The sequence below is a fragment of the Heterodontus francisci genome, chromosome 24 (assembly GCF_036365525.1).
Source record: "Heterodontus francisci isolate sHetFra1 chromosome 24, sHetFra1.hap1, whole genome shotgun sequence".
NCBI classification, from domain to species: Eukaryota; Metazoa; Chordata; class Chondrichthyes; order Heterodontiformes; family Heterodontidae; genus Heterodontus; species Heterodontus francisci.
The window spans coordinates 22,729,070-22,754,997 of NC_090394.1; the positions used below are offsets into that span (position 1 = coordinate 22,729,070).

The 25,928-nt window shown below is 41.6% G+C and overlaps 2 protein-coding genes, 1 long non-coding RNA gene and 1 other non-coding gene across 5 annotated transcripts; 1 reads left to right on the forward strand and 3 right to left on the reverse strand.

Annotated features, from left to right (window-relative positions):
- Window positions 1–2,531: 2,531 nt before the first annotated feature.
- LOC137383651 (uncharacterized) lies at window positions 2,532–3,821 on the reverse strand. 2 transcript variants are annotated; one of them, XR_010977429.1, is made up of 3 exons: window positions 3,616–3,821; window positions 3,252–3,404; window positions 2,532–3,049 (listed from the first exon to the last, which is right to left on the reverse strand). It is a non-coding gene; the product is annotated as an uncharacterized lncRNA (long non-coding RNA). The 2 variants fall into 2 exon arrangements; XR_010977428.1 differs by lacking the exon at window positions 3,616–3,821 and having other exon boundaries at window positions 3,252–3,595.
- LOC137383739 (small nucleolar RNA ACA64) lies at window positions 3,159–3,291 on the reverse strand. The gene has a single exon (XR_010977452.1). It is a non-coding gene; the product is annotated as a small nucleolar RNA ACA64 (small nucleolar RNA).
- Window positions 3,822–5,968: 2,147 nt separating the features above from the next.
- Window positions 5,969–9,676, forward strand: rps2 (ribosomal protein S2). The gene is made up of 7 exons (XM_068055759.1): window positions 5,969–6,141; window positions 6,262–6,351; window positions 6,492–6,599; window positions 6,703–6,876; window positions 7,200–7,359; window positions 8,052–8,143; window positions 9,556–9,676. The coding sequence occupies exons 1-7, from the start codon at window positions 6,007–6,009 to the stop codon at window positions 9,634–9,636; spliced, it is 840 nt and encodes a 279-aa protein (XP_067911860.1). The 5' UTR covers window positions 5,969–6,006; the 3' UTR covers window positions 9,637–9,676.
- A 2,400-nt stretch (window positions 9,677–12,076) lies between these two features.
- ndufb10 (NADH:ubiquinone oxidoreductase subunit B10) lies at window positions 12,077–24,151 on the reverse strand. The gene is made up of 4 exons (XM_068056808.1): window positions 23,951–24,151; window positions 16,612–16,750; window positions 13,698–13,837; window positions 12,077–12,343 (listed from the first exon to the last, which is right to left on the reverse strand). Exons 1-4 carry the CDS (start codon window positions 24,096–24,098, stop codon window positions 12,246–12,248), a joined length of 525 nt encoding a protein of 174 aa, XP_067912909.1. The 5' UTR covers window positions 24,099–24,151; the 3' UTR covers window positions 12,077–12,245.
- Between the last annotated feature and the right edge of the window lie 1,777 nt (window positions 24,152–25,928).

Here is a 25,928-nt window from a genome sequence, read left to right on the forward strand (position 1 = left end):
AATTTAAGCATGGGACCAAAAGGAACCCTGAAAAGAGAAAGCAATAATGCAGAAATTATCTTGCAGCTCTTTCCAGTATGGTTTTGTTATCTGGGGTTTGATCTTTCTTGCCTCAAATTTTTGACTCAAAACTTGCATTGCAGTATTTCCTATTATATAAAAAGTGAAAACTTAAAGTGTAATGAGGTTTTGGTGAGTACAATTTCTTGAAATATTTTTAAGTGTATTATGGGGGGAAAAAAGTAATCCCAATCCAGCTGCAAAGGTTTTTTTTCCTGTTCCTAAATCTTGTGCAGTCTACCTGGTTCTGCTGTCCAAGATGATTAGTGAACTTTTGCTTTTTAATTTGCAGCACAAAGTTGTATTTGACTTTTCTATCTTATAAGCTGAATAATTTTGAAATAAAGTGTTGGCATTGAATTTTTTTCTAAATGTGTTAAATATTTCAACTAAATGGCTTCCTTGAATCAAGAGTAATTGAATTACTTGCCAAGAATAAGCACTGACTGACCAGTTCATATTTAGGCCTCTGCAGCAGTTGTGGAGAAAATATAACTACTAAATCCATGGGATTAAAGCAACTAAGGACTTTATTTTCTTTTCAAGCATATGCAAGGGAGAAGCCTACTGGTCACCCTAACAGCTTCTCAGTGAAACAGTCTGTAGCACACATTTATAGAATACAATAACCATCACTCATTTGTTCACACTACCCTGACACATTCCAGGTCTGCAGCTTGATCAATAACATGGACTGTATTGCCCCACATTCCCCTATCTCCTCCCAAACTTTGAAGCTGCCAGCTCCCATAGTTTATGGCAGCCTGTCTCGTCTCCAGTCTAACCCTTATCTCTGATTAGTGATGGGGGGGGGGGCAATCAAGTACAGTTGTACAATTCCAGCATAGTGGTAAAGTATCCCAAGGTCCCTTACAATTAGTGATTCTTCTAAACTTAATACATTCTAATACTAATTCTATTAATGTTGCCCTTCTGGTCCCACTTCACAGCTAAGCTTGTATAAATTCATAGTTTGTCTCCCAACATATTGAATAGTTCTGTGCTCAGAGCTTTCATTTCAGTAGCTAGCCACTGTTTGCTCTGCAAATATACACTAAGATTGACATTTCAACGAATAACCAGTAGCTTTCAAAGCAAATATCTCAATTAAGGATACTGCATTTACAAGTTATGCAGGAAGTACTTCTACTCATTTCCCTTCCAACAAGGGCGGCACAGTGGCGCAGTGGTTAGCACCGCAGCCTCACAGCTCCAGGGACCCGGGTTCGATTCTGGGTACTGCCTGTGTGGAGTTTGCAAGTTCTCCCTGTGTCTGCGTGGGTTTTCTCCGGGTGCTCCGGTTTCCTCCCACAAGCCAAAAGACTTGCAGGTTGGTAGGTAAATTGGCCATTATAAATTGTCACTAGTATAGGTAGGTGGTAGGGAAATACAGGGGCAGGTGGTGATGTTTGGTAGGAATATGGGATTAGTGTAGGATTAGTATAAATGGGTGGTTGATGGTCGGCACAGACTCGGTGGGCCGAAGGGCCTGTTTCAGTGCTGTATCTCTAATCTAATCTAAAAGGTCCAGATCTGGTGAGCAAGACTGACATTTTACTTTTGGGATTTGAGCCTGCAACTGATTTGAATAAGATTTTTAAAATTTGAAGTCCATTACACAAAAGCAATAGTACTTAAACAGGAAGTACTTGAGGTAAATTAAATGATGCATTCTAAAAGAAACTAGACAAGTACATGAGAAAGGAATAGAAAGATATGCCAAAGGTAGATGGAATTGGGAGGTGATGGTATAAAAATCAGCAAAGACTAGTTGTTGGGACCAATGGCTTATTTATGCTATATATACACTAATAACAAACCAAGATCTTAATTGAGGATATTAAGATGTTACAGTTCTGAGCTCAGCATCTTGGGCCTTTAATTGCTATTCTAAAGTGAAACATGGAATAATTCTAATTGTACCAATTAAAGATTTATGCCAATGTTTACCTTTTAAGAATTCACTAAAAATTATGAATCAATATTCAAAAAGTATTTTTTTTTGCTTTGAACTTTTTTTATTTCCAAAATATACTTTATTCATAAAAATCTGCAAAAATTACATTGCCAAACAGTTTCAAACAGCACCAAAAAATACAAACATTGCAAGGGAGATCAAAAAGTGTATCTTTAAATCTCATTAGTTCATCCTGAAAGTGAGCATTGCTACAGGGTCAGTTCTCACCAATAGTACTTTAAATTGACTTCCTGAGGAAAAGGACTAATGATAAAACAGTAAAGCATTCAGGACAGCCAGATGAACCCTTACCCTAAAACAGTGGTCTCTCCCTACCAAGAAACAAGTTGTGGCTTTATAGATTACCAAATTACATCTGTACTGGGAACAGAAAGCTTTTGATTAAGTATTTTTGGAAGTTGAAAAAGCGAAGCAAGCTAACTTGTTCCAATAGTAAAGTAAAAACTATCAAGGCTTGGAATTTAAAGTTCTCCACGTTTTAAAATCCCTTCACAGCCTCGCCCCCTCCTCCAGCCCTACAGGATCTCAGCATTCCACCATGTCTGGCATCTTCCGCACCCTGCCTATTCACTACTCACTGTCTGCTGTACTTTCAATTACTTAAGCCCCAACCTCTAGAATTCCCTCCCTAAACTAAGAAGCTTCTTAAAACTTACCTGCTGACTTCTTAACAGTATTTTATAAGTTTTAAATATTAAACTTAGTACAGAAAAAAACTTCAGATGCTCAAAATTTAAAATCAAAAAGGCTGGAAAGAATCTGGTCAACAGGCACAGTCAACATTTCAGGTCTGAAACAATACTTTTTTTTCCCCACTGATGCCATCTGCCTGGTATTTCCAGCTTTTTCTATTTTGGATTTTAAGCACAATACATCGTTACAAAGCAGGAACAAGGACATTCTGGCGTTGGAGATTGTGTATTTTTTTTGTTTTGCTGTCTTTAGACAATCGCTTTGATTTGAATGAAGGTTCATCACCCTGACGGATGCCATACTTCCAATTCTTAAGACCTGTAACCAATAATAAATCAAATTAATACAAGATACAACTAAAATATTACTTTCATGCGCAGCGACAAGTATTTTTTTTTGAAGATGTTGTAAGAGATAAACTTTCAAAGTTTATTGGCACGCGGGTTTTATTGGCCACAAACTGTACAGAAGTGGGCAATAAGCTTTAGCATGCCATTTAATATAGGCACACTTGTCTTACCGACGGTAACTAACAACGCCGCTGGTAATTTTCAGAGGGTGCCACATGTCACTGCCGCCCCGACCCAGTTAACAGAACACGTGTTTCCAACTGTTGAACTAGGTCAGTAAATCTGAAATAAAAACTGGAAATACTCAGCAGGTCTGGCAGCATCTGTGGAGAGAGAAGCAGAGTTAACGTTTCAGGTCATACCAGGATCCAGGTAATTATCTGACAACAGCACGAATTTTAGTCATTTCAAATATAACGATGTTGAACAAAAAAAAATACGTTGACGCCATTAACACCAGATTTCAACATTTGCGAGTTGTATTTTTTCCAAAACAAACACGGTTAAATATTTAGAAAACTTCACCTCGGATACCTTAGAGACAGCTAAACAATCCGCAGCGTCACCTTTTAATATGGAGAAAGCTAAAACATGGTGGAATTAAAAATTTTCTTAAGTTTACTGGAGTTTTTTGGAATTAGAAAACGCTTTAGAACTTGAAATTAAAGTAGATTAACAATGGAAACCCCTGTTAAGAGCTAAACGTCCCAATCTACCCCATCCGCCATCTTCACCGTCTCTCAGCCGCTGGAATTGCAGCAACAGCCAGTTATAGGGCGGCGAAACATTGGCCCCGAGTCTGAATAAGAGATAGGAAGCTGTTTCTTTAATATGTGAGTAATGAGATATACTCGGTCCGGGGTCTCCTCTCCGGCCACACTCCCTCCCCGCGCGAGATCCGCTTTGAAATCTCGCGAGATTCCGGAGGTTTTAAGAGGGCTGCGCGCGGGCGCTCGGCCTTCTAATTGAAAAATATCACGTAAGTAGTGGCGGCGGCAATCGGTGTAAAATTACAGCCATCCGCCTCGGAGCGGGCCAGGCCAAGGCAGCAAAACCTGTAACTGCAGTTAATAAAGTGCTTTGTGTGGAGATTTCGTGTACTTGACGTGAAAGTGTTGGGTTTTGAGGAGTTTTTGTGGCCGGATGGCGGCGGGGCTGCTCCAGCTTTTCCCGGGACTTTTCCGCTCTATCCCATTTACACTGATAACAGCCCGTTTCTCTGTAATGGTTCCTCCGGATAAGATGCACCTAAAACCGAGCCTAATTCTGATGAGATGTGTGTCCCGAGTGTGGGGCCTGCGGCTGATTCTGTTTACCCACTTGGAGACGGGCTCCAGGCCCTCGGGCCGACCTGCTCGGTTAGTGGAAGTAGCGTATTGCACTGGAGAGGCTGCTGCATAAAATGGGCCTGAACGATAGAACTCCGGAAGCTGTAATCCTTCCTCGGTGTTCGTGTAAATGATCAATTCGATCATCATAAAAACCAACATTATGCATCATAAAAGCTAAAGCAACCCAGTGGAGGAATAATCTCACCATACCATTGTGAAAGATATTGCGGGACCGGAGTTCAACAGAATTTTTGCTTTCACATTTTTCCACGAATGGTCGTGCTTTCAGGAAAAATATATGGGACAGAAATCAAAGGTGTATTACATATTCACCAGAATACAAAACGACATCTGTGAAGGCACTTGAATTTTGGGCTTTTAATTGTTAGTTGTGTCTCAGTGGTAGCACCCTGGCCTCAGGAGGTTGAGTTCAAAAGTCCTACCTCAAGAGATTTCTGAGCTGCCACTCCAGTGTAGTGCTGAGGATAAAGTGCTATCTTTCAATGAATTGTTGAATTGAGGCCATAGCTGTCCCCACAGGTGGGTGTAGAGATTCACTGGTACTACCTTGAAGAGCAGGTGTGGCTTTGCCAGTGTCATGCCTAACATTTATCCTTTAACAAGCAGCATGATGCTGAGAGGATGTTTCCTCTTATGTGAGAGACTAGAACAGTTTAAGAATAAGGCGTTGCCCATTTCAGATGGGGATGAGAATTTTTTTCTCTTAGGATCATTAGTCTGGAATTTTCTTCCCCAGAGAGCACAGGCTGATCATTGAATATTTTTATCTTGATTGACAAGGTAGTCAAAGGGGAGAAGGGGTAAACCGGAAAGTAGAGTTGAGGTCACAATCAGATCAGCCGTGATCTTATCAAATGCGGAGCAGGCCCGAGGGGCCAAATGGCCTACTCCAAATTCGTGCAACAGGTTATCTTATTATCTGATTTTGCATGCATATCAGCTGCTGAATTTCCTACATTAAAACTGACTGCAATTCAAAAGTAGTTTATTGGTTAGAAAGTGCTTTTGGAAGGTCATGAGGTTATGAAAGGGACTATATGAATCATAGTCTTGTATCAACTAAAGCTGAGAATGATAAGTGTGGAAGGCCATTTACCCCATTTTGCCTTTGGCTCTTTGAAACAGCTATCCAAATTAGTGCCATTCCTCTGCAAGTTATTCCTTTTAAAGTATATATCCAATTTCCCATGGAAAGTTAATTTTGAAACTGCTTCCACTACCCTTTCAGGCAGTGCAGCAGTTTAAGGGGTAGTAACCATTTAGAAGTCTTAAAGACTGAGGTGTTCCAAGATAAAGGTCATTTCCACTGGTTGACAATATGGTCATCATGCATAAATAATGATTCAGGCTGCGATTTACACTAATAAAAGCACGAAGTGCTGTGTATGATTGGTTTCAGTGTTTTTGTGCAAGTGCAGTCTTAGTTGATCCAGGTGCTGTGGAAACAGCTCACAATGTAGAAGCGATGATTTGTACAGTACCTGAGTCAGAAGTTAGTGTTAATGCTTCTGAAATATAAATATTGCGGCTGAATCTTTTGATCCCTTAATAGCTTATCTTTCTATTGCAGCAAATGGCGGACGACGCCGGTGGTAGAGGTGGTTTCCGTGGTGGCTTTGGCTCTGGTGGCCGTGGGCGCGGCCGAGGCCGGGGTAGGGGACGCGGCAGAGGCCGTGGTGCTCGTGGTGGGAAAGCTGAAGATAAGGAGGTAAGATGCATGTGGCCATATATTTCTATAATTAGTTTTGCAATTTGTACACTTAAAATCACAAAATTCATTGTTTTGATACTCGGTCTGGAATGTGTTCCCTTTCCTCCCCCTCCACAGTGGGTGCCAGTAACCAAGCTTGGGCGTTTGGTAAAGGATATGAAGATCAAGACTCTGGAGGAAATTTACCTCTTCTCCCTTCCTATCAAGGTAATATTTGTGAAGGTCGCTCTCAACATGTAAAAGCCTGCCATCGTAGGTTAAGCAGGGCAATCAGTTTTTACTATCTACCCTTAAGAGTAGGCATGTGAGACAATGCCATTATGTTTAATACTTCCCTTTTTGTATAGGAGTCTGAAATCATTGACTTCTTCCTGGGATCAGCCTTGAAAGATGAAGTTCTCAAGATCATGCCTGTACAGAAGCAAACCCGTGCTGGTCAACGCACAAGGTTCAAGGTATGTTTTTGTCTGGTTACAGGCAATTCTTCATACCTTTATCCTGCATGAATTGTCTTAATGCCTAGTTTGAAATTTTAATAGTACTCTTAAAATTTTTCAGGCTTTTGTCGCTATTGGTGACTATAACGGACATGTTGGATTGGGTGTCAAGTGTTCCAAGGAAGTAGCCACTGCCATTCGTGGAGCTATCATTCTGGCGAAACTGTCAATCATCCCTGTAAGGAGGGGTTACTGGGGTAACAAAATTGGAAAACCACATACTGTACCATGCAAGGCAAGTACAAATACTGGTGATTGCTTTGTGTGTAGTATGTAAAGTTGTCAGAGCAGTGAATGTTTCATGATATGAAATGCTTTGAGTTAAAGGAGCTTCAGTACTAGCCTGTAGAAAGTGTATAGAGAATACATGGTTGCCTCAGTTCATTGTTTTGTGTTTTGGCTGCATCAACATAGTGTTTGATGTGTATACTATATCAGATGTGTTGAGGGTGCACAATCATAAGTGGAGAAAATGTTTAAATTGTGTTTTGTTTTGTGGGGGGGCCCAATTTAATGATGTGTTAACTAAACGCTGTAACAAATTCTTTTTTTTCCCAGGTGACTGGCCGTTGTGGTTCAGTTTTGGTGCGTCTGATCCCTGCGCCCCGTGGTACTGGTATTGTCTCAGCCCCTGTACCCAAGAAACTACTTCAGATGGCTGGTATCGATGATTGCTACACCTCAGCCAGAGGCTGCACAGCCACACTGGGCAACTTTGGTAAGCCAGGTTCCTAACTAGTGTCAGGGCAAATGTTTTATCTGCTATGATCATAGGATTGTAGGAATTAGGAGTAGGCTATTCAGCCCATCGAGCTTGCTCTGCTATTCAATTAGATCATGGCTGATCATAGAGTTATATAGCACCGAAACAGGCCCTTCAGCCCATCGTGTCTGTGCCGGCCATCAAGCACCTAACTATTTTAATCCCATTTTCCAGCACTATGCTGCTAGCAGTCTTTGTATTTTACTACTTTGGGGAGGAAAATGAAGTATCAGGCAAGTTATCTTTGTCCTGTGTAATTAGATGTGTTTGAAGGTAGAGCAGGAAAAGTTTGGGTTTATCGGCAAGTCTAAAATTCAGTTTGAAAAGGTGATTGGGTAGTCCTTGTAAGGCCATTCTCACTACAGGTGACTCCCTTAATGTTACTTAATTTCACTTTAGTGTTTGTATTCCATAAAATAAATTTCCCATTTACTTTTGAATTCTCTCAGCTCTGCACAATTTAACCTACTGGTGGTTTAATTGGCGTATTACGAGAGAGAAATAAATGGAGCATTGCACGGCAGCTGGACCCTTCCATATGGTTTATCTGTTCCTTTTGAAGCTCAACATAAGACTTGGAAGTTTCATTTTGAAAACTCACTGATCAAGAACTCGTCATATAACTTGCTTTATTTGCTTGTCCACAGCTAAAGCTACTTTTGATGCCATCTCCAAGACTTACAGCTACCTGACCCCTGATCTCTGGAAGGAAACTGTGTTTACCAAGGCTCCATACCAGGTACCATGCTGAAAATGAACTTTTCTTTATGAAACTTGATTTCTTAGTTATGATGACATTTGGAAATTATTTTCATTCATTTGATGGTGCCACATCTGTTAATGTGTACTGCACCGTATAACCTATGTCTGGGTTCTCGACCTTATTGCTTCTGAGGCCCCACAATGTTATAAAAAAAAATTCCACAAACCCCTGTAACTCTATTTTTTGTATAAACGTTTTTTGTGCATTTGAACATATTTATTGTTTTACATACTTAACGTGAAACTTGTTGCTGCTTGCTCCATTGTCTTGTCCATCGCTGCATCTATTACCCCTACAACTGCCTCTGCACTCCTCCAATTCTGGCCTCGTGCACTTCCCAGATTCTCATTGCTCTATTAGCAGCCATGCCTTTAGTTTCTTGGGCTCCAAGCTCTGGAATTCCCTCCCTGTGGTTCTTCCATTAATGTTTTGGTTACCTATACCAGTATTGTGTGGCGCGATGCCAAATGTTTGATAATGCTCATGTGGAGCGCCATAGGACGTTTAACTATGTTAAAGATGCTATATAAATGAAGTTGTTGAAGCTGCAGGCATTCATGGGATTCTGCAGACGGTGTGGGAGAAGGTTAGTTTGGTGACAATAGCAGAACCTCCCTGGAATAGACAAAACTATCGGCTTAAGTCAGTTGTAAATTATTCAGCAGGCATCATCTGCAATGCTCAGTGAACCATATATTACATGGAACAAGGCCTGCATGGTACCTACCAGGGTACCGTGTGGCTACACATGTGTGCAGCTCAGTAGAATGTTGTTCATCGGTTATTTTATGACTAATGTTTCACTGAATTGACCTGAAATATTATTCTGAATATTCAGAAATGCCAGCCCACCATTTACGATATCTGTTTCTACAACTTTGAAACTGTCCCAATAGGATTGAAATTCTCTTAAATTTCTTGTAGATTTTCCTTCATTGGTTTTAGAGTCTTCCCTCCTTCTTCCCTGGGATGATCAAACATTTCACTGAGAGAATTCGGTGGAGCTGTGGCAAATCACTTTCCCCAGGAGTTCCTCAATGGGCTAGAAACTGGCCAGTGAATGCTGCTGGAAAGTGGGGTTTATGAAGGTTATTTCAGTTGAAAGAGGCTTGTGCTCAGAATTTGCTCATTCAGTTTAAATTTTTTTTTTTAATTGGCACTGATCTTTGTTCTTCTGACAAGACAGTATGTTTTGACGGACCTCTTGAAACCTTCTCACTGACCTCTTAGGGGCTGCAAACCAGTTTGAGAACCCCTGACCTATATAATTTGATATGTTCTATAACTAAGTCGCGTGTTCTAATTTTTTTGGTTTGTATAGCTAGCCAGTATTTAGCAGTATTTTACATGTGTCCTTCATGCTCTAAAATTTTCTTTTTTCCTTTTAGGAATTCACTGATCATCTGGCCAAGACCCACACCCGTGTGTCTGTTCAAAGGTCCCAGTCAGCTGTTGCTCCAGCAACATAAGCATTTATGCAAAGAATAAAATAAAATTTGTTGCCTATGATTTTGTTTATGGTGATCTGTTTTGGATAGGGTAGATTTTGATGGCAAAATGTTTGAAAGGTCATAGGTTTTACTATAGTGAAAGTTGCTGTATCATCTTATGGCCTGATTGTTTTTAATCTTAACAATTAACTGATCTTCCCTTGATATAAATTATCCTTCAACCCTTTGGTAAGTAATCAATTGATGAACTTGGGAATATTACCTGGCTTCCATTACACCATGACATACACGGAAATATCAACAATCACTTGTCTGCAATGCTGCTCTTTTGATCGCCAAGATTACTTCCACCTCTGCCTTAGCTCATCTGTTCAATTCCTCATCTGTGCCTTTGTTAACCCTGGATTCAATTATTCCAATGTGCTGTTGGCTGGCTGGCCTCCAAACTTGCACCCTTTGCACGTGAGCTTATTCAAGACGTTGCTGTCTATACCTTAACTTGCAATGTCTCGTCACCCCTGTCCTCATGATATTGTCTGGAATAAAGTGATCTGGTCTGAAATGGCATCCTTTGTGATCTGAGAACTGGAGGATTGCAAATGTTCCACTCATTTAAAAAAGGAGGGATAAATCCAGTAGCTGCATAGCAGTCAGACTAAAATCAGGGAAGCTTTTAAAAGACCGTCCAGGACAAAATCAATTGGCATTTGGAAAAATATGGGCTAATATGAAAGCATAAATTTATTAAAGGCAAATTATTTGATGATGTAGAGGTTGATGGGGTAGTGCATTAAATTTTCAAAAGGTGTTTGAAAAGTGCCATTAGCAAAATTAGAGTCCATGGCTTAAAAGGATACTGACTGGATACAAAATTGACAAAGCACAGTAGTGGTTAATGGTTTTTCAGAGTGGAGGAGACTATACAGTGGTGTTCCCCAAGGGTCAATATTAGGACCACTGCTCTTTTTGATAATGACCTGGACTTGGGTATACAGGGCATGATTTCAAAGTTTACAGATATGAAACTTGCAAATCTAGTAAACAATGAGGATGTGGACATAGTGAATTAAGCAAATACATGACATGAAAATTAATGCAGAGAAGTGCAGCAATACATTTTGGCAGGAAGCGAGCGAGGCAATTTTTTTATTTAGAGATACGGAATTCAAGACGTTGCTGTCTATACCTTAACTTGCTATGTCTCGTCACCCCTGTCCTCATGATATTGTCTAGACTAAAGTGATCTGGTCTGAAATGGCATCCTTTGTGATCTGAGAACTGGAGAACCGAGTCTGTGCCGACCAACAACCACCCATTTATACGAACCCTGCAGTAATCCCATATTCCCTACCACCTACCTACACTAGGGGAAATTTACAATGGCCAATTTACCTATCAACCTGCAAAACTTTGGCTGTGGGAGGAAACCGGAGCACCCTGTGAAAACGCGCACGGTCACGGAGAACTTGCAAACTCTGCACGGGCAGTACCCAATATAAACCAAATGATTGTTTTAAATGATATGCAGGAACAGCAAGACACTGGATGTGTACACAAATCTTTGAAGGTGGGAGGACAAGTTGAGAAGGCTATTAAAACCAAGGATTTGTATCAATTGAGGCAGAGTACAAACAAGGAAGGTATATTAAACCTTTATACAACACTGATTACGTTTCAGCTGGAGTATTGTATTTAATTTTGGACACCACACTAGCAAGGATGTCTAGTCCTTTGAGAGGGTGCAGGAAAGAATTATTAGAATGGTTATTAGGGATGAGGAACCAGTTTTCTGGAGGAGTTAGGGTTGATAGAGATGTTCAAAATCATGTACGGTTTAAATGGAGTAACTGAAGAGAAACTTCACAGTGGCAAAAGTGTCAACCAGGATTGGCCAAAGTACCAAGGGAACGTGGGGAAACCAAGTTTTTTTACGATCTAATATGCACTGTCTGAAACTAGTGGAGCAGATTAAATATTAACTTTCAAAAGGGAATTGGATAAATAGTTAAAGGGATTACTGGGCTAAGGGAAGTAGGACTAATTAGATAGCTCTACCAAAGAGCCATCACAGGCACGGTGGGCTGAACAGCCTCTTATGCTGTATGATTCTGATTAGTGTATTCTTGTGAACCTAACTTCAGCATTTGGCATGGTTGATCACACCATCTTCCTCTAACACCTCCCTTCTGTTCCTCCTTCTGGACCAATGCTTACATAGTCAATTTCTATCAGCAGATCTTCAGTGATGCCTTGTCTCCCTTTGCATTACTGCTAACTCCACAAGAAGTTATTGTACGCAGTCTTTTGATATCAGCAGATGTCTATAAATACCAATTATGAACAGGACACCACTGTTGTGGTTGCTGACTATTCAACAGGATTTTAAATTTGCAGATTGACTTGTCAGAACTCATCACATTACCTGCAGGTGATAAAGACTAAAACATCAACAAAAGCATAGATTACAAGTTATGCATTATTTATTTAGTGGGTCCATGAATCTGAGTCACATTCATGTGAAATTCAGCATTTTGCACAATTTAAACACATGCGGACTGTACATTATACGTGAAGGTTTGTCACAAACTTAATTTAAAAAAAAGACTTTCCAGTGGCTTGCAGCACTCCTATGCTTCAGATGCTGCCTTTTCTCTCTCCTCAATCATTCGATGTTTCTGTTTCATTAGACATTTTCTGGCACTACCATAAGCCCCCAGATCACCATCTGCAAAAAGAGGAAAACAAGCAGTAAATTATGCAGATCAGATGTAACATTTCCTCCAATCACAATGATTTTGTAACACAAAAACATAGCATCCCATGTTCATTCTTACCAAAAGATGTCCCAAAAGAGATTTGTATTTACACAGTGCCTTTCACGACTATCAGAATTCCCAAAGTACTTTATAGCCAATGAATACTTTTTTGAAGTGTAGTCACTGCAGTAATGTAGGAGATGCAGCAGCTGATTTGTGCACAGTAAGCTCCCACAAACAGCAATGTAACAATGATTAGATAATCTGTTCTTGTGATGTTGTTTGAGGGATAAATATTGGCTAGGACACTGGGGATGACTCCCCTGCTCTTTTTATTTATTTAGAGATACAGCACTGAAACAGGCCCTTTGGCCCACAGAGTCTGTGCCGACCATCAACCACCCATTTATACTAATCCTACACTAATCCCATATTCCTACAACATCCCCACCTGTCCCTATATTTCCCTACCACCTACCTACACTAGGGGCAATTTATAACGGCCAATTTACCTCTCAACTGCAAGTCTTTTGGTGGTGGCAGGAAACCGGAGCACCCGGCGAAAACTCACGCAGACACAGGGAGAACTTGCAAACTCCACACAGGCTGTACCCAGAATTGAACCCGGGTCACTGGAGCTGTGAGGCTGCGGTTCTAACCACTGCGCCACTGTGCTCTTCTTAGAAATAGTGACAGATGAGGCCTTGGTTTAATGTTTCATCTGAAAGATGGCAGCACTCCCTTGGTACTGCATTGGAATGTCAGTCTAGCTTGTGCTCAAGTCCTGGAGTAGGACTTGCACTAACAATCTTCTGACTCGGAGGTAATAGTGCTACCAATTGAGCCACAACTATGGAACATATATGAATGTTTTCTTCAGTATATGCAACCAGATCGCTGTAAACCATTAACTGGCTGACTCTAGTAGAAGTGTCCACCTCAGTGTTTCTCACGGTAGTTTAATCATTAGCCATAATGCTTGTCAATGTTACAGAAAAGATTTGCTGTATAACTTCTTAGGAACTGACAACAGCTTTTATTTCCAGTACAATTCCTCAGCATGATGATGACCTACATCAATGAGATTCTGCAGTCTCAATGTACAACTAATATATATCAGCAAATTGTAGCAAATCATTTCAAGATTTACAGGGATTCCATTTGGGGAAAAAAAACATTCCACTTAAAGAACTAACAAAAGCTGAGTAGAACATGGGATGGATGCTTAGAACAAGTTTAGTTAGTTGGGATACAATTCTATTCTTTATAGTACATTAGATTATAAGATTACCCATACAAAACCAGTCTGCAAGTGTTACTTACATCTCGATTGGTAGCCTTTTGCTCCCTGCTTGAATTGCTCCAGCTCCTTAGCACAGTTTTGTATGTAGCTGTTACCTTCCCTTTGCTGACAGGCCCTCAGACGCTCCTGAAGAATTTTCATAATTTCCTGATCCACTTTGCTGCAGGAAAAAAAGTGCAAGTTTACTCATACCACAAAAATGAAAGAAGTACTGCTCGATAGCAAAAGAACTGCTGAATTGGAACAGGCTACTAGCCTTGGCAACTGCTAAATACCTAGGTTTCTGACAAGTGAGTACAATGCCTGAACTCTAGCCTCAATTGCTGGTTTAACAGGTACAGTAGCTGCAGAAAATCACATGTAACTGTCTACAAAGCATAGGCATCAATTGAGGAAGAACTGAAGACACGCCAGCACTAAGCTTCTCCTTCACAAGCTCTGCCAAAATTCGTCCTCCACTGAATGCCTGAGAACAATTCAGGTGCATCTTGCAAGCAAATTAATATTCACACCCTGAATAGAAACAGAGATGTGGAAGAGAATGAGAAAAGAACCAGGTGCTAATGAAATAGAGGAAAGATGGAAGATTTTAGTTACGTGGAAAGACTACAGAAACTGGGGTTATTCTCCATAGAGAAAAGAGAAAGTTAAGTGAAAATTTAATAGATGTGTTCAAAATCATGAAGGATTTTGGTAGAGTAAATAAGGAGTAACTGTTTCCAGTGGAAGAAGGACTGGTAACCAGAGGAGATAGATTGAAGTTATTTGGTAAAAGAGTCAGAGGCAAGATGAGATTTTTTTTAATGCAGTGAATGATGATGACCTGGATTGAAAGGCTGCTGGAAGCAGATTCAATAATAACTTTCAAAGGGGAATTGGATAAATATTTACATTGTGTATACAGCACAGAAACAGGCATTCAGACCAACTAGTCTATGCTACATTTATGCTTCACCAAGCATCCTTCCATTCCTCTTTAATTAACAGCAAATGCTTCATTTTTCTCTCATGTGCTTATCTAGCTTCCCCTTAAATGCAACACTGCTATTTGCCTCAACTACCCCTTGTGGCAGCACATTCCACATTCTTACCAATTGAGGCTGACACTCCAGTGCTGTACTGAGGGAGTGCAGCACTGTCGGAGGTGCCTTCATTCGAACATGGACGTTGAAGCCAGGCTCTGTCTGCCCTTGCAGGTGGATGTAAAAGATCCCATTGCACTATTTCGATGAAGAGCAGGGGAGTTATCCTCAGTGTCCTGGCCAATATTTATCCCTCAATCAACATTAGTAAAAAAATTATTTGGTTATCACATTGCTGTTTGTGGGAGCCTGCTGTGTGCAAAATTAGCTGCCATGTTGTTTCCTGCATTACAACATGACTACACTTCAAAAAGTACTTCATTGGCTATTAGGCCTTTGGGACATCCAATGCCTCTACATCCCTTTTAGAAGATGGAGACCAGAACTGTGCACACTACTCGAACTGTGGACTAACAAAGGTTTGATACAAGTTTAACATAACTTTACAGCTTTTCAATTCTATCCCTCCAGAAATGAATACCAGTGTTTAGTTTGCTTATTTTATGGCCTTATTAACCTGTGTCACTACCTTTAGCAATTGATGCATCTGTACACCTAGATCGCTTTGCTTCACTACCCCATTCAGACTATTATCCAAGCAGTAATTGAAGAGAAAAAAAATTGCAAGGCTACAGGGAAAGTGTAGGGGAGTTGGACTAACTGGATAGCTCAAAGAGCCGGCATGGGTAACATGGGCTGAATGGCTTCCTTCTGTGCTGTATCATTTTATGAGAGAAAAGGAATGAGAGCATGAAAAACATTGGAAGATAGATAGATGGTAATAATTAGGGGATTGATGGAGAAAATAGACCACGGGCGAAATCAGCATGGGAGAATCTAGAGTACAATCTGATCTCAAGTAAGTAATTGGAAAGCATGCATTTTCAAAGCCATAACGATGGCCTATGTCTGAAAATTACTAACATGGTGTAAATTAGTCACAGATTATACTAGTTTCTGACTTGTTTAATACTTATGACTTGGTAGATATACAATTTATTTTTCTACACATTAATCTTTGAAAGGTTGGCCTCCCAAAAGGATGTGAGCATCGCTGGAAAGACCAGCATTTATTACCCATCCCTAATTGCTCTTGAGATGGTGATGAAGAGCCCCCTTGTTGAACCGCTGCAGTCCATGTGGTGTAGGTACACCAACAGTGCTGTTAGAGATGGAGTTCAGGATTTTGACCCAGCAACAGTGAAGGAACTGTGATATAGTTCCAAGTCCAGATGGTATGTGGTTTGGAGGGGAACTTGCAGGTGGTGGTGTTCCCATGAATCTGCTACCCTTGTCCTTCTAGGTGGTGGAGGTCACAGGTTTGGAAGGTGCTGTCGAAGGAGCCTTGGTGAGTTGCTGCAATGCATCTTGTAGATGGCACACACTGCTGCCACACAGTGCGGGTGGCGGAGGGAGTGAATGTTGAAGGTGGTGGATGCGGTGTCGATCAAGCGGGGTGATTTGTCCTGGATGGAGTCGAGCTTCTTGTGTGTTGGTGCAGCTGTGCTCACCCAAGCAAGTGGACAGTATTTGGGGAGTCAGGAGGTGGATTACTCACTGCAGAATTCCCTGCCTCTGACCTGTTCTTGTAGCCACAGCATTTATGTGGCTGGTCCAGTTAAGTTTCTGGTCAACTGGATAGGAGAAAATAATTGCCACAGTTCAGAGAGCAAACAATGAGAAGAAGCTTTCATCCTGTTGTACTTAAAAGTGACCTCTAGTGTACACCGTTAAGAACTTTCTATGTCTATCTCTGCCTACATGAAAAAAAATCACATTTACACTGCCAGTAAAATACTACTTTCAGAATTTTATTCAAAGAGAATTAACATTTTTTAAATCAGATACATACTAATCCCTTCTCCATTGCATCTCTGCCTCATAGTAGCAGAGATAATCACCCAACTGGCAGTCGGTTATATCCGGCACTCGTCTGAAATGCTCATGGTAGTAATAGAATTTGTTCTTTTCCTGTTGGCGTTCCACCCATTCTGCAAAATGATTAAAAAAAAATAGCATTTATTTTGTATTAAATAAACTCATGGTTATCATCACCCAAATGAAAGATTATATGAAATAAAAAGAGAAAATGCTGGAAATACTCAGCAGGACTGGCAGCATCTGTAGAGAGAGAAGCATCATGAGTTCTGATGGCAATGGAACTAAAGAGTGAGAAATCCCCAGGACCTGACTGTTTCCATCCGAGGGTGGAGCACATTGTAGATGCCCTAACTATAGTCTTTCAGAGTTCCCTAGATTCAGGAGTGGCCTCTCTGGATTGGAAAGTTGCACATGTCACTCCACTTTTTAAGAAGGATGAAAGGGGGAACCAAGGAAATTACAGACCAGTTAGCCTGACATCTGTGGTGGGCAAGTTGCTGGAGTCTACAATCAAGGATAGGGTGACTGAACACCTCGAAAAATTTCAGTTAATAGGGGATAGCCAGCATGGATTCATGACGGGAACGTCATGCCTGACAAATCTCATTAAATTTTTTGAAGAGGTGACTAAGGTAGTGGACAGGGGAATGTCTATGGATGTTATTTATATGGACTTCCAGAAGGCATTTGATAAAGTCCCACATAAGAAACTGTTAACTAAGGTAGAAGCCCATGGAGTTGAGGGCAAATTATTGACATGGTTAGGAAGTTGGTTGAGTGGTAGGCAACAGAGAGTAGGGATAATGGGCAAGTACTCCGATTGGCAGGATGTCACTAGTGGTGCCCTGCAGGGGTCTGTGTTGGGGCCTCAGTTATTCACATTATTCATTAACGGCTTGGATGATGGCATAGTAAGTCATATATCCAAATTTGCTGATGATACAAAGTTAGGCAGCATTGTAGACAGTCTAGATGATAGCATAAAATTGCAAAGAGACATTGACGGACTAGGCGAGTGGGCAAAACTGTGGCAGATGGATTTCAATGCGGGCAAGTGTGAGATCATCCATTTTGGACCAAAAAAGGATAGAGCAGAGTACTTTCTAAATGGGAAGAGGTTAAGTACAGTGGATGCCCAAAGAGACTTGGGGGTTCAGGTGCATAGATCTTTAAAATGCCACGAGCAAGTGCAGAAAATAACCAAAAAGGCTAATGGAATGCTAGCCTTCATATCTAGAGGATTGGAGTATAAAGACAGAGATTATGCTGCAGCTGTACAAAACCCTGGTTAGACCCCACTTGGAGTACTGTGAGCAGTTCTGGGCACCACACCTTAGGAAGGATATATTGGCTTTGGAGGGAGTGCAACGTAGGTTTACAAGAATGATACTTGGACTACAGGGGTTAAGTTACGAGGAGAGATTACACAAATTAGGGCTGTTTTCGCTAGAATTTAGAAGGTTAAGGGCTGATCTGATCGAAGTCTTCAAGATATTAACAGGAAAAGACAGGCTAGATAAAAATAAACTATTTCCACTGGTTGGAGATTCTAAAACTAGGGGGCATAGTCTAAAAAGTAGGACCATACCGTTCAGGAGAGATGTTAGGAAGCACTTCTTCACGCAAAGGGTGGTAGAGGTTTGGAACTCTCTCCCACAAACAGCAGTTGAAGTTAGAACAGTTGTTAATTTTAAATCTGAGATAGATAGATTTTTGTTAAGCAAAGATATTAAGGGATATGGGCCAAAGGCAGGTATATGGAGTTAGGCCGCGGATCAGCCATGATCTCATTGAATGGTGGGACAGGCTCGAGGGGCTGATGGCTTACTCCTGTTCCTATGTTCAGTTAACTTTGGTATTTCCTAAAGTACAGTGGTGTTAATGGTTAATTATGTTGTTAAAGGTAAAGAGCTGAAGGGTATTGTTCAAGTAAGGATTTGAAGTGAATATAAAGGGAGCCTGCTGGACACAAGGGTAGTGGGTGAACAGAAGGCAGAGATGTTTAACACTGCATTATGTGAATAAACTGACCATCAAGAAAAGGATCTGCATCTAGTTTCATTCTTCACCGTTTGGCTTGGATCCATTTAACAAGTAGGAGAAATCAAACATTTGAGCTAAACTTCAGGGAGGTCACCAGTATGATGCAGCATTAGCTGTGCTGCCCCCTGGACCAGACTAGTTCGGTCCCACACTGGAAGACAATCCTACTAAAAGAGCACGACACACACTCAAACAGAAAAATTTAAAATGAATGGAGAAACGTCCCATGCACGACCACAACCATACATGCGACTGTTTCACTTAGTGGTGACAAATACAACAAAAAGACTGGAGTTTTCCCTGGAGCTAAGATATCAGACACTACGTAAGACAGGGCCCCAGTAATGTATATGATCCATACCAGCTACAGGATGCTTGTACTGTTAAGTGATACAAAGTGAGATGGATAAACCTATTCTCAAGCACTATAGCGTATGATAAAATTGCATCTAACATTCAGCTAAATATCGCATCACACTGTAAAAGGTTTAAATAGATAAGACTGCATTATTCCCAATAGGTGCTGTATCACACATTATGAACCACTAAATGAAGGTCATGTTTTTGCCATTTTACCTACAAACTCTACATGAATATGCAATGACAAATTAGCAAATTTATCAGCGTACAGGACAATGTTTCCACTAGCAACTGTACCATCTGGAAAGTGTCCACCCACAGTAAGTTGATAAATAAGTTGAACAGTAAATGGTTGCTCCTATTAATGTTTGATCCATGCCTGATGCCAATTTATTGACTGGATGTACAACAATGCAGAACTGGGAATGACAAGTTAGTGTCTCATCAAGGTGTTCAATTGACTAACTGCAGAGGCAAATGAGATTATGTTTCAGGGTATCCATAAATGAGGTTCAGAGGGGTAGCATTATCCTGTTCAGGTGCTGTTATCATCAGTTGCCTGGCAGCCAGTAGATTCCTTGCCTTTAACACCCACTGATGTTCACTTTATAGGGTTTAATAATTGTGATGCAACTACTACACGCTTAATGAATGAAAATCAACAATTAAATACTGGGACATGCTACAATCTTTACAATTAAAAGCTACTTCCTCGCGTTCCCAATTCCTGGCCTCCCTTACCAAACAGCATGCCAACTGAGAATACAGCTGAGCAATCTTCTTCCAAGTCTATCACTTTCCCCCGAAACCAGACACTTCAAAAAAGACAGTGAGTGATCCAGAATGATTCTCCTTCCTTCAGGAAAACCATCCAGCCTCAGTTACTGCAGCCCACGGAGCCCGATGAGTCAGTACAAATTTCTTATAGGCTTGTGCGGAAGAATTATTATTTTCAACTCATAAGACAGAAATCATGGCATTCACTAACCCATATATAAAAAGTAAATGGTGCGACCACCATACTAATTGATAATACAGCAGTTAATCCCACCAATTTAGAGCATAAGAAATAAGCCATTCGAGCCTGCCCTGCCATTCAATAAGATCATTGCTGATCATCTAACTCAACTCGCAGCACTATCCCCATATCCCTTGGTATCCAAAAATTTCTAATGTTCCTTTATTCAACCAGGTCTATGGAACCACCCAACACAATGCTGACATACAAAACTGGGAACAGCATAAAATTCCAACTCTAAAATATTCTTACATACAGATTAGACTGTTCTCTTCCAGGATGTAGCATTATACTGAAAAAACACTGCATGTCAAATGGGACCATATGGCATTTCCCACTCATGGCATGTTCAGAAGAGATCAACACTTCCCAGAAAATGTAACAGTAATAACACAAAGTTCAGTGTCTGGGTCCAAATGTGGACACCCAGGGGTTGAATTTGCTCTTCAGTGTTGTAAGAGCTTGTTGCAATCTGTGCACAAACTACACATGATTTTCCTCCTACTTTTACTGGAAGGAAAACTCTATACAGTTTGTGCCCAAGTTTGCCAAGCACATCAGCCCAGGCATGCCCTGGGAAATTATGAAAGAAAAATTAAAACAATGCTATGGTAAAAGTTTCTATTTATGCTCATGTTCTCAAGGCTCTCCACCATTGGGGCTTTCCTCACATCTAGTCTAAAACATACCCAGACATAATAAGACGTTATTTTCTCTGATTGGTCAATAAATCCATTATCGCATCATGTGACTACCAGGATGATGGATGACTGGTCTTTTTTTTATTTTAACAATTCCCATGATTTCTGATGGTTTGTTCTGTTTGAATGTTGGGGACCTGGAGGATTGGTCCTGATCCTGTGAACTCATGGTAAAAGTGGCAGGGGCAGGAATGGATGTTGCAGGTTCCGGGATTTAGATGTTTCAGTAAGAACAGAGAAGATGGTAAAAGAGGGGGGGGTGTGGCATTGTTAATCAAGGAGAGTATTACAGCGACAGAAAGGACGTTTGAGGACTCGTCTACTGAGGTAGTATGGGCCGAGGTTAGAAACAGGAGAGGTGAGGTCACCCTGTTGGGAGTCTTTTATAGACCTCCAAATAGTTCCAGAGATGTAGAGGAAAGGATAGCGAAGATGATTCTCGACAGGGGCGAGAGTAACAGGGTAGTTGTTATGGGGGACTTTAACTTTCCAAATATCGACTGGAAATACTATAGTTCGAGTACTTTAGATGGGTCAGTTTTTGTCCAGTGTGTGCAGGAGGGTTTTCTGACACAGTATGTAGACAGGCCAACCAGGGGCGATGCCACATTGGATTTGGTACTGGGTAATGAACCCGGCCAGGTGTTAGATTTAGATGTAGGTGAGCACTTTGGTGATAGTGATCACAATTCGGTTAGGTTTACCTTAGCGATGGGCAGGGACAGGTATATACCGCAGGGCAAAAATTATAGCTGGCGGAAAGGAAATTATGATGCGATTAGGCAAGATTTAGGATGCGTAGGATGGAGAAGGAAACTGCAGGGGATGGGAACAATCGAAATATGGAGCTTATTCAAGGAGCAGCTACTGTGTGTCCTTGATAAGTATGTACCTGTCAGGCAGGGAGGAAGTTGTCGAGCGAGGGAGCCGTGGTTTACTAAAGAAGTTGAAGCGCTTGTCAAGAGGAAGAAGGCGGCTTATGTTAGGATGAGACGTGAAGGCTCAGTTAGGGCGCTTGAGAGTTACAAGCTAGCCAGGAAGGATCTAAAGGGAGAGCTAAGAAGAGCAAGGAGAGGACACGAGAAGTCATTGGCGGATAGGATCAGGGAAAACCCTAAGGCTTTCTATAGGTATATCAGGAATAAAAGAATGACTAGAGTTAGATTAGGGCCAATCAAGGATAGTAGTGGGAAGTTGTGTGTGGAATCAGAGGAGGTAGGGGAAGTGTTAAATGAATATTTTTCGTCAGTATTTACAGTAGAGAAAGAAAATGTTGTCGAGGAGAATACTGAGATTCAGGCTACTAGGCTAGATGGGATTGAGGTTCACAAGGAGGAGGTGTTAGCAATTTTGGAAAGTGTGAAAATAGATAAGTCCCCTGGGCCAGATGGGATTTATCCTAGGATTCTCTGGGAAGCTAGGGAGGAGATTGCAGAGCCTTTGTCCTTGATCTTTATGTCGTCATTGTCGACAGGAATAGTGCCAGAAGACTGGAGGATAGCAAATGTTGTCCCCTTGTTCAAGAAGGGGAGCAGAGACAGCCCTGGTAATTATAGACCTGTGAGCCTTACTTCGGTTGTGGGTAAAATGTTGGAAAAGGTTATAAGAGACAGGATTTATAATCATCTTGAAAAGAATAAGTTCATTAGCGATAGTCAGCACGGTTTTGTGACGGGTAGGTCGTGCCTCACAAACCTTAGAGTTTTTCGAGAAGGTGACCAAACAGGTGGATGAGGGTAAAGCAGTGGATGTGGTGTATATGGATTTCAGTAAGGCGTTTGATAAGGTTCCCCACGGTAGGCTATTGCAGAAAATACAGATGTATGGGGTTGAAGGTGATTTAGAGCTTTGGATCAGAAATTGGCTAGCTGAAAGAAGACAGAGGGTGGTGGTTGATGGCAAATGTTCATCCTGGAGTTTAGTTACTAGTGGTGTACCGCAAGGATCTGTTTTGGGGCCACTGCTGTTTGTCATTTTTATAAATGACCTGGAAGAGGGTGTAGAAGGGTGGGTTAGTAAATTTGCGGATGACACGAAGGTCGGTGGAGTTGTGGATAGTGCCGAAGGATGTTGTAGGGTACAGAGGGACATAGATAGGCTGCAGAGCTGGGCTGAGAGATGGCAAATGGAGTTTAATGCGGAAAAGTGCGAGGTGATTCACTTTGGAAGGAGTAACAGGAATGCAGAGTACTGGGCTAATGGGAAGATTCTTGGTAGTGTAGATGAACAGAGAGATCTTGGTGTCCAGGTGCATAAATCCCTGAAGGTTGCTACCCAGGTTAATAGGGCTGTTAAGAAGGCATATGGTGTGTTAGCTTTTATTAGTAGGGGGATCGAGTTTCAGAGCCACGAGGTCATGCTGCAGCTGTACAAAACTCTGGCGAGACCGCACCTGGAGTATTGCGTGCAGTTCTGGTCACCGCATTATAGGAAGGATGTGGAAGCTATGGAAAGGGTGCAGAGGAGATTTACTGGGATGTTGCCTGGTATGGAGGAAAGGTCTTACGAGGAAAGGCTGAGGGACCTGAGGTTGTTTTCGTTGGAGAGGAGGAGAGGTGACTTAATAGAGACATATAAGATAATCAGAGGGTTAGATAGGGTGGATAGTGAGAGTCTTTTTCCTCGGATGGTGATGGCAAACACAAGGGGACATAGCTTTAAGTTGAGGGGTGATAGATATAGGACAGATGTCAGAGGTAGTTTCTTTACTCAGAGAGCAATAGGGGCGTGGAACGCCCTGCCTGCAACAGTAGTAGACTCGCCAACGTTAAGGGCATTTAAGTGGTCATTGGATAGACATATGGATGAAAATGGAATAGTGTAGGTCAGATGGTTTCACAGGTCGGCGCAACATCGAGGGCCGAAGGGCCTGTACTGTGCTGTAATGTTCTAATTCTAAAAAAGTGCTAAATTAGAACAGCAATATCTGCTGTTTAAAATACATGCGAATTGATGTAAATATGGATCCAACCTTTAGATGTGTCTGTTCCAAGACAGCAAAAACATTTCTTTTCCAGGTGCTTAGTGACCTCCTATATATTTGCAGCAATTTCTGATCACAAATTAAACCCACAGCGGCTGATTTGTGTAATGGAAGAGCTGTCTTTTCGGGCAGATCGTTTCCACCCCCCCCAACCCCGGCCCAGGTTGGCTGAAGTCAGCCTTTCCCAACCTCTGCAGCCGCTCACCTCTGAAGGCTGTAACCGGCAAATCCACCGAGTAGTAGAAAAGTTTGCTGACAATAACCGCCGGATTGGGCAAGCCGGTCTGCTTATCCACTACCGGAGTCCGGCTAGCGGGCTGTTGGTAAACGTCCTTGTCCCAATCCTCCGGCATTGCTTCGACCTGGGTCACTCAGCGAATCCACACTACGCAGGCGCACTACACTCAACACGGCGTCACTCCGCACGCTGACACACACAACATGGCGTCGTGCCGCACGCTGACACACACAACATGGCGTCTACCTTTTATGGACAGACACAAAAAATATGACCCCTGCTATTCACCCATAGAGTCATAGGTGACACAGAAGGAGGCCATTCAGCCCATTGAGCCTATGACATCTCTCCACAGAGCATTCCAGTCAGTCCCACACCCCCCGCTCAATCCCCCTTGCTGTTTGGGATAGAAATGCAGCTATACTAATATGCCTCCTGGTGTTCTGTAGTCATGTGACCTCTACAATGAGGCACTCACCCATCAGAAGGCAGTTGTATAAAGACACAGTACACACCAAACTGGTGTCCTTTGAGCTTGTAACATGCCAAGTGGAGCTGAGATTGAGCGTTGAAGAGCTGTATAGAAGCACAGCTACTAAAAGAGGAATATGAAAGGTCATTGACCTGAAATGTTAGCTCTGCTTCTCTCTCCACAGATTCTGCCAGACCTGCTGAGTATTTCCAGCACTTTCTGTTTTTATTACTAAAAGAGGAACACAGCAATATTCAGAGCTGCTAAAAGCCACAGGAAGCCACAGAAAGGGAATAAAGAAACAGGCCACAGCTGAAAGTTCTGGGTAAGACACAATGGCTGCAAATTTTCCTCTCCCAGTGCTAGTCAAAATGAAAGATGATATGAAGCAGAATTGGCAGGTTTTCCACTCGCAATGGCGAAATTATGAAATTGTAACAGATTTAATTAACAAACCAGAGCAGCTACAAGTAGCTACACTTTTATCTCTGTTGGGCAGAGACAGCTACAAAATGTATTCCACCCTAAATCTCTCCGAAGAACAAAAAAAATGGACAGCAGAAATTTTGAAAGCTTTGAAGGCACGCTTTGAACCCCAAGTGAATATAACTTATAAACGGTATGTGTTCAATATTAGGGTCCAAGGTGAAAAAGAGTCTATTGATCAATATGTGACTGCATTAACACAACCCGCAGAATCCTGTGAATTTGTGCGAATAAAAGATGATCTAATTAAAGACAGGATCGTATTAGGTATGAGAGATCCCGCAGTGAGAGCATCTCTACTGAGAGAGGACAAACTTACACTCAGGAAAGCGATCGACATGTACAGAAGAGCTGAGTTGTAAATCAGCAGCTGGAGCATATTCATGGCAGAACAGACCAGGCCTTGCATTATGCTGATAGACAGTCCTGGCTGAAAGGGCAGAAAGATCACGGACAAAGGACAGGATGCAAATACTGCGGAAGACATTACACAAAGGAAAAGAAGTTGTGTCCAGCGTGGGGAAAGCAGTGTTCTCACTGCAAGAAGCCAAATCATTTTTCACACCAAGTATTTGGCTATAAGGAAGCACAACAAGCAGGTACAGATGGCCACTGGAGAGATGTCAGCCGAAGATTCTGACGAATGACTATACACCATACAACAGGTTGGTTCAGTCAGGTCAATAGGTGACAAATGGTTTGTGACTGTTGGAATGATGACTGCAGAAGGAGAACATCAAGTCAACATAAAGTGTCAGATAGACATTGGCGCGTTATGCAACACCATGACCTTTACAGACCTGTGCAAAGTGGCTCAACATGGCGATCCAAAAATGAATCCCTCAAAAGTAAGGTGAGGCTAAACAATGACCCCATACTAGTGCCAAGAGGACAAGTTACTCTGAGAGCCCAATGCAATGACAAGAACGAAGATCTGGAGTTCCAGATCATAGACGGCAAGCAAAAGCCACCCATCTCAGCCGAAGC

Coding starts and splice junctions, on each gene's coding strand:
- rps2 (XM_068055759.1), top strand. CDS start 6,007: ATGGCGGACGACGCCGGTGGTAGAGGTGGTTTCCGTGGTGGCTTTGGC. Junction 7,360..8,051: donor AGCCACACTGGGCAACTTTG/GTAAGCCAGGTT, acceptor GCTTGTCCACAG/CTAAAGCTACTTTTGATGCC. Junction 8,144..9,555: donor TTACCAAGGCTCCATACCAG/GTACCATGCTGA, acceptor TTTTCCTTTTAG/GAATTCACTGATCATCTGGC.
- ndufb10 (XM_068056808.1), bottom strand. CDS start 24,098: ATGCCGGAGGATTGGGACAAGGACGTTTACCAACAGCCCGCTAGCCGG. Junction 16,751..23,950: donor GCCGGTTACAGCCTTCAGAG/GTGAGCGGCTGC, acceptor ATCATTTTGCAG/AATGGGTGGAACGCCAACAG. Junction 13,838..16,611: donor ATGCAATGGAGAAGGGATTA/GTATGTATCTGA, acceptor TTTTTCCTGCAG/CAAAGTGGATCAGGAAATTA.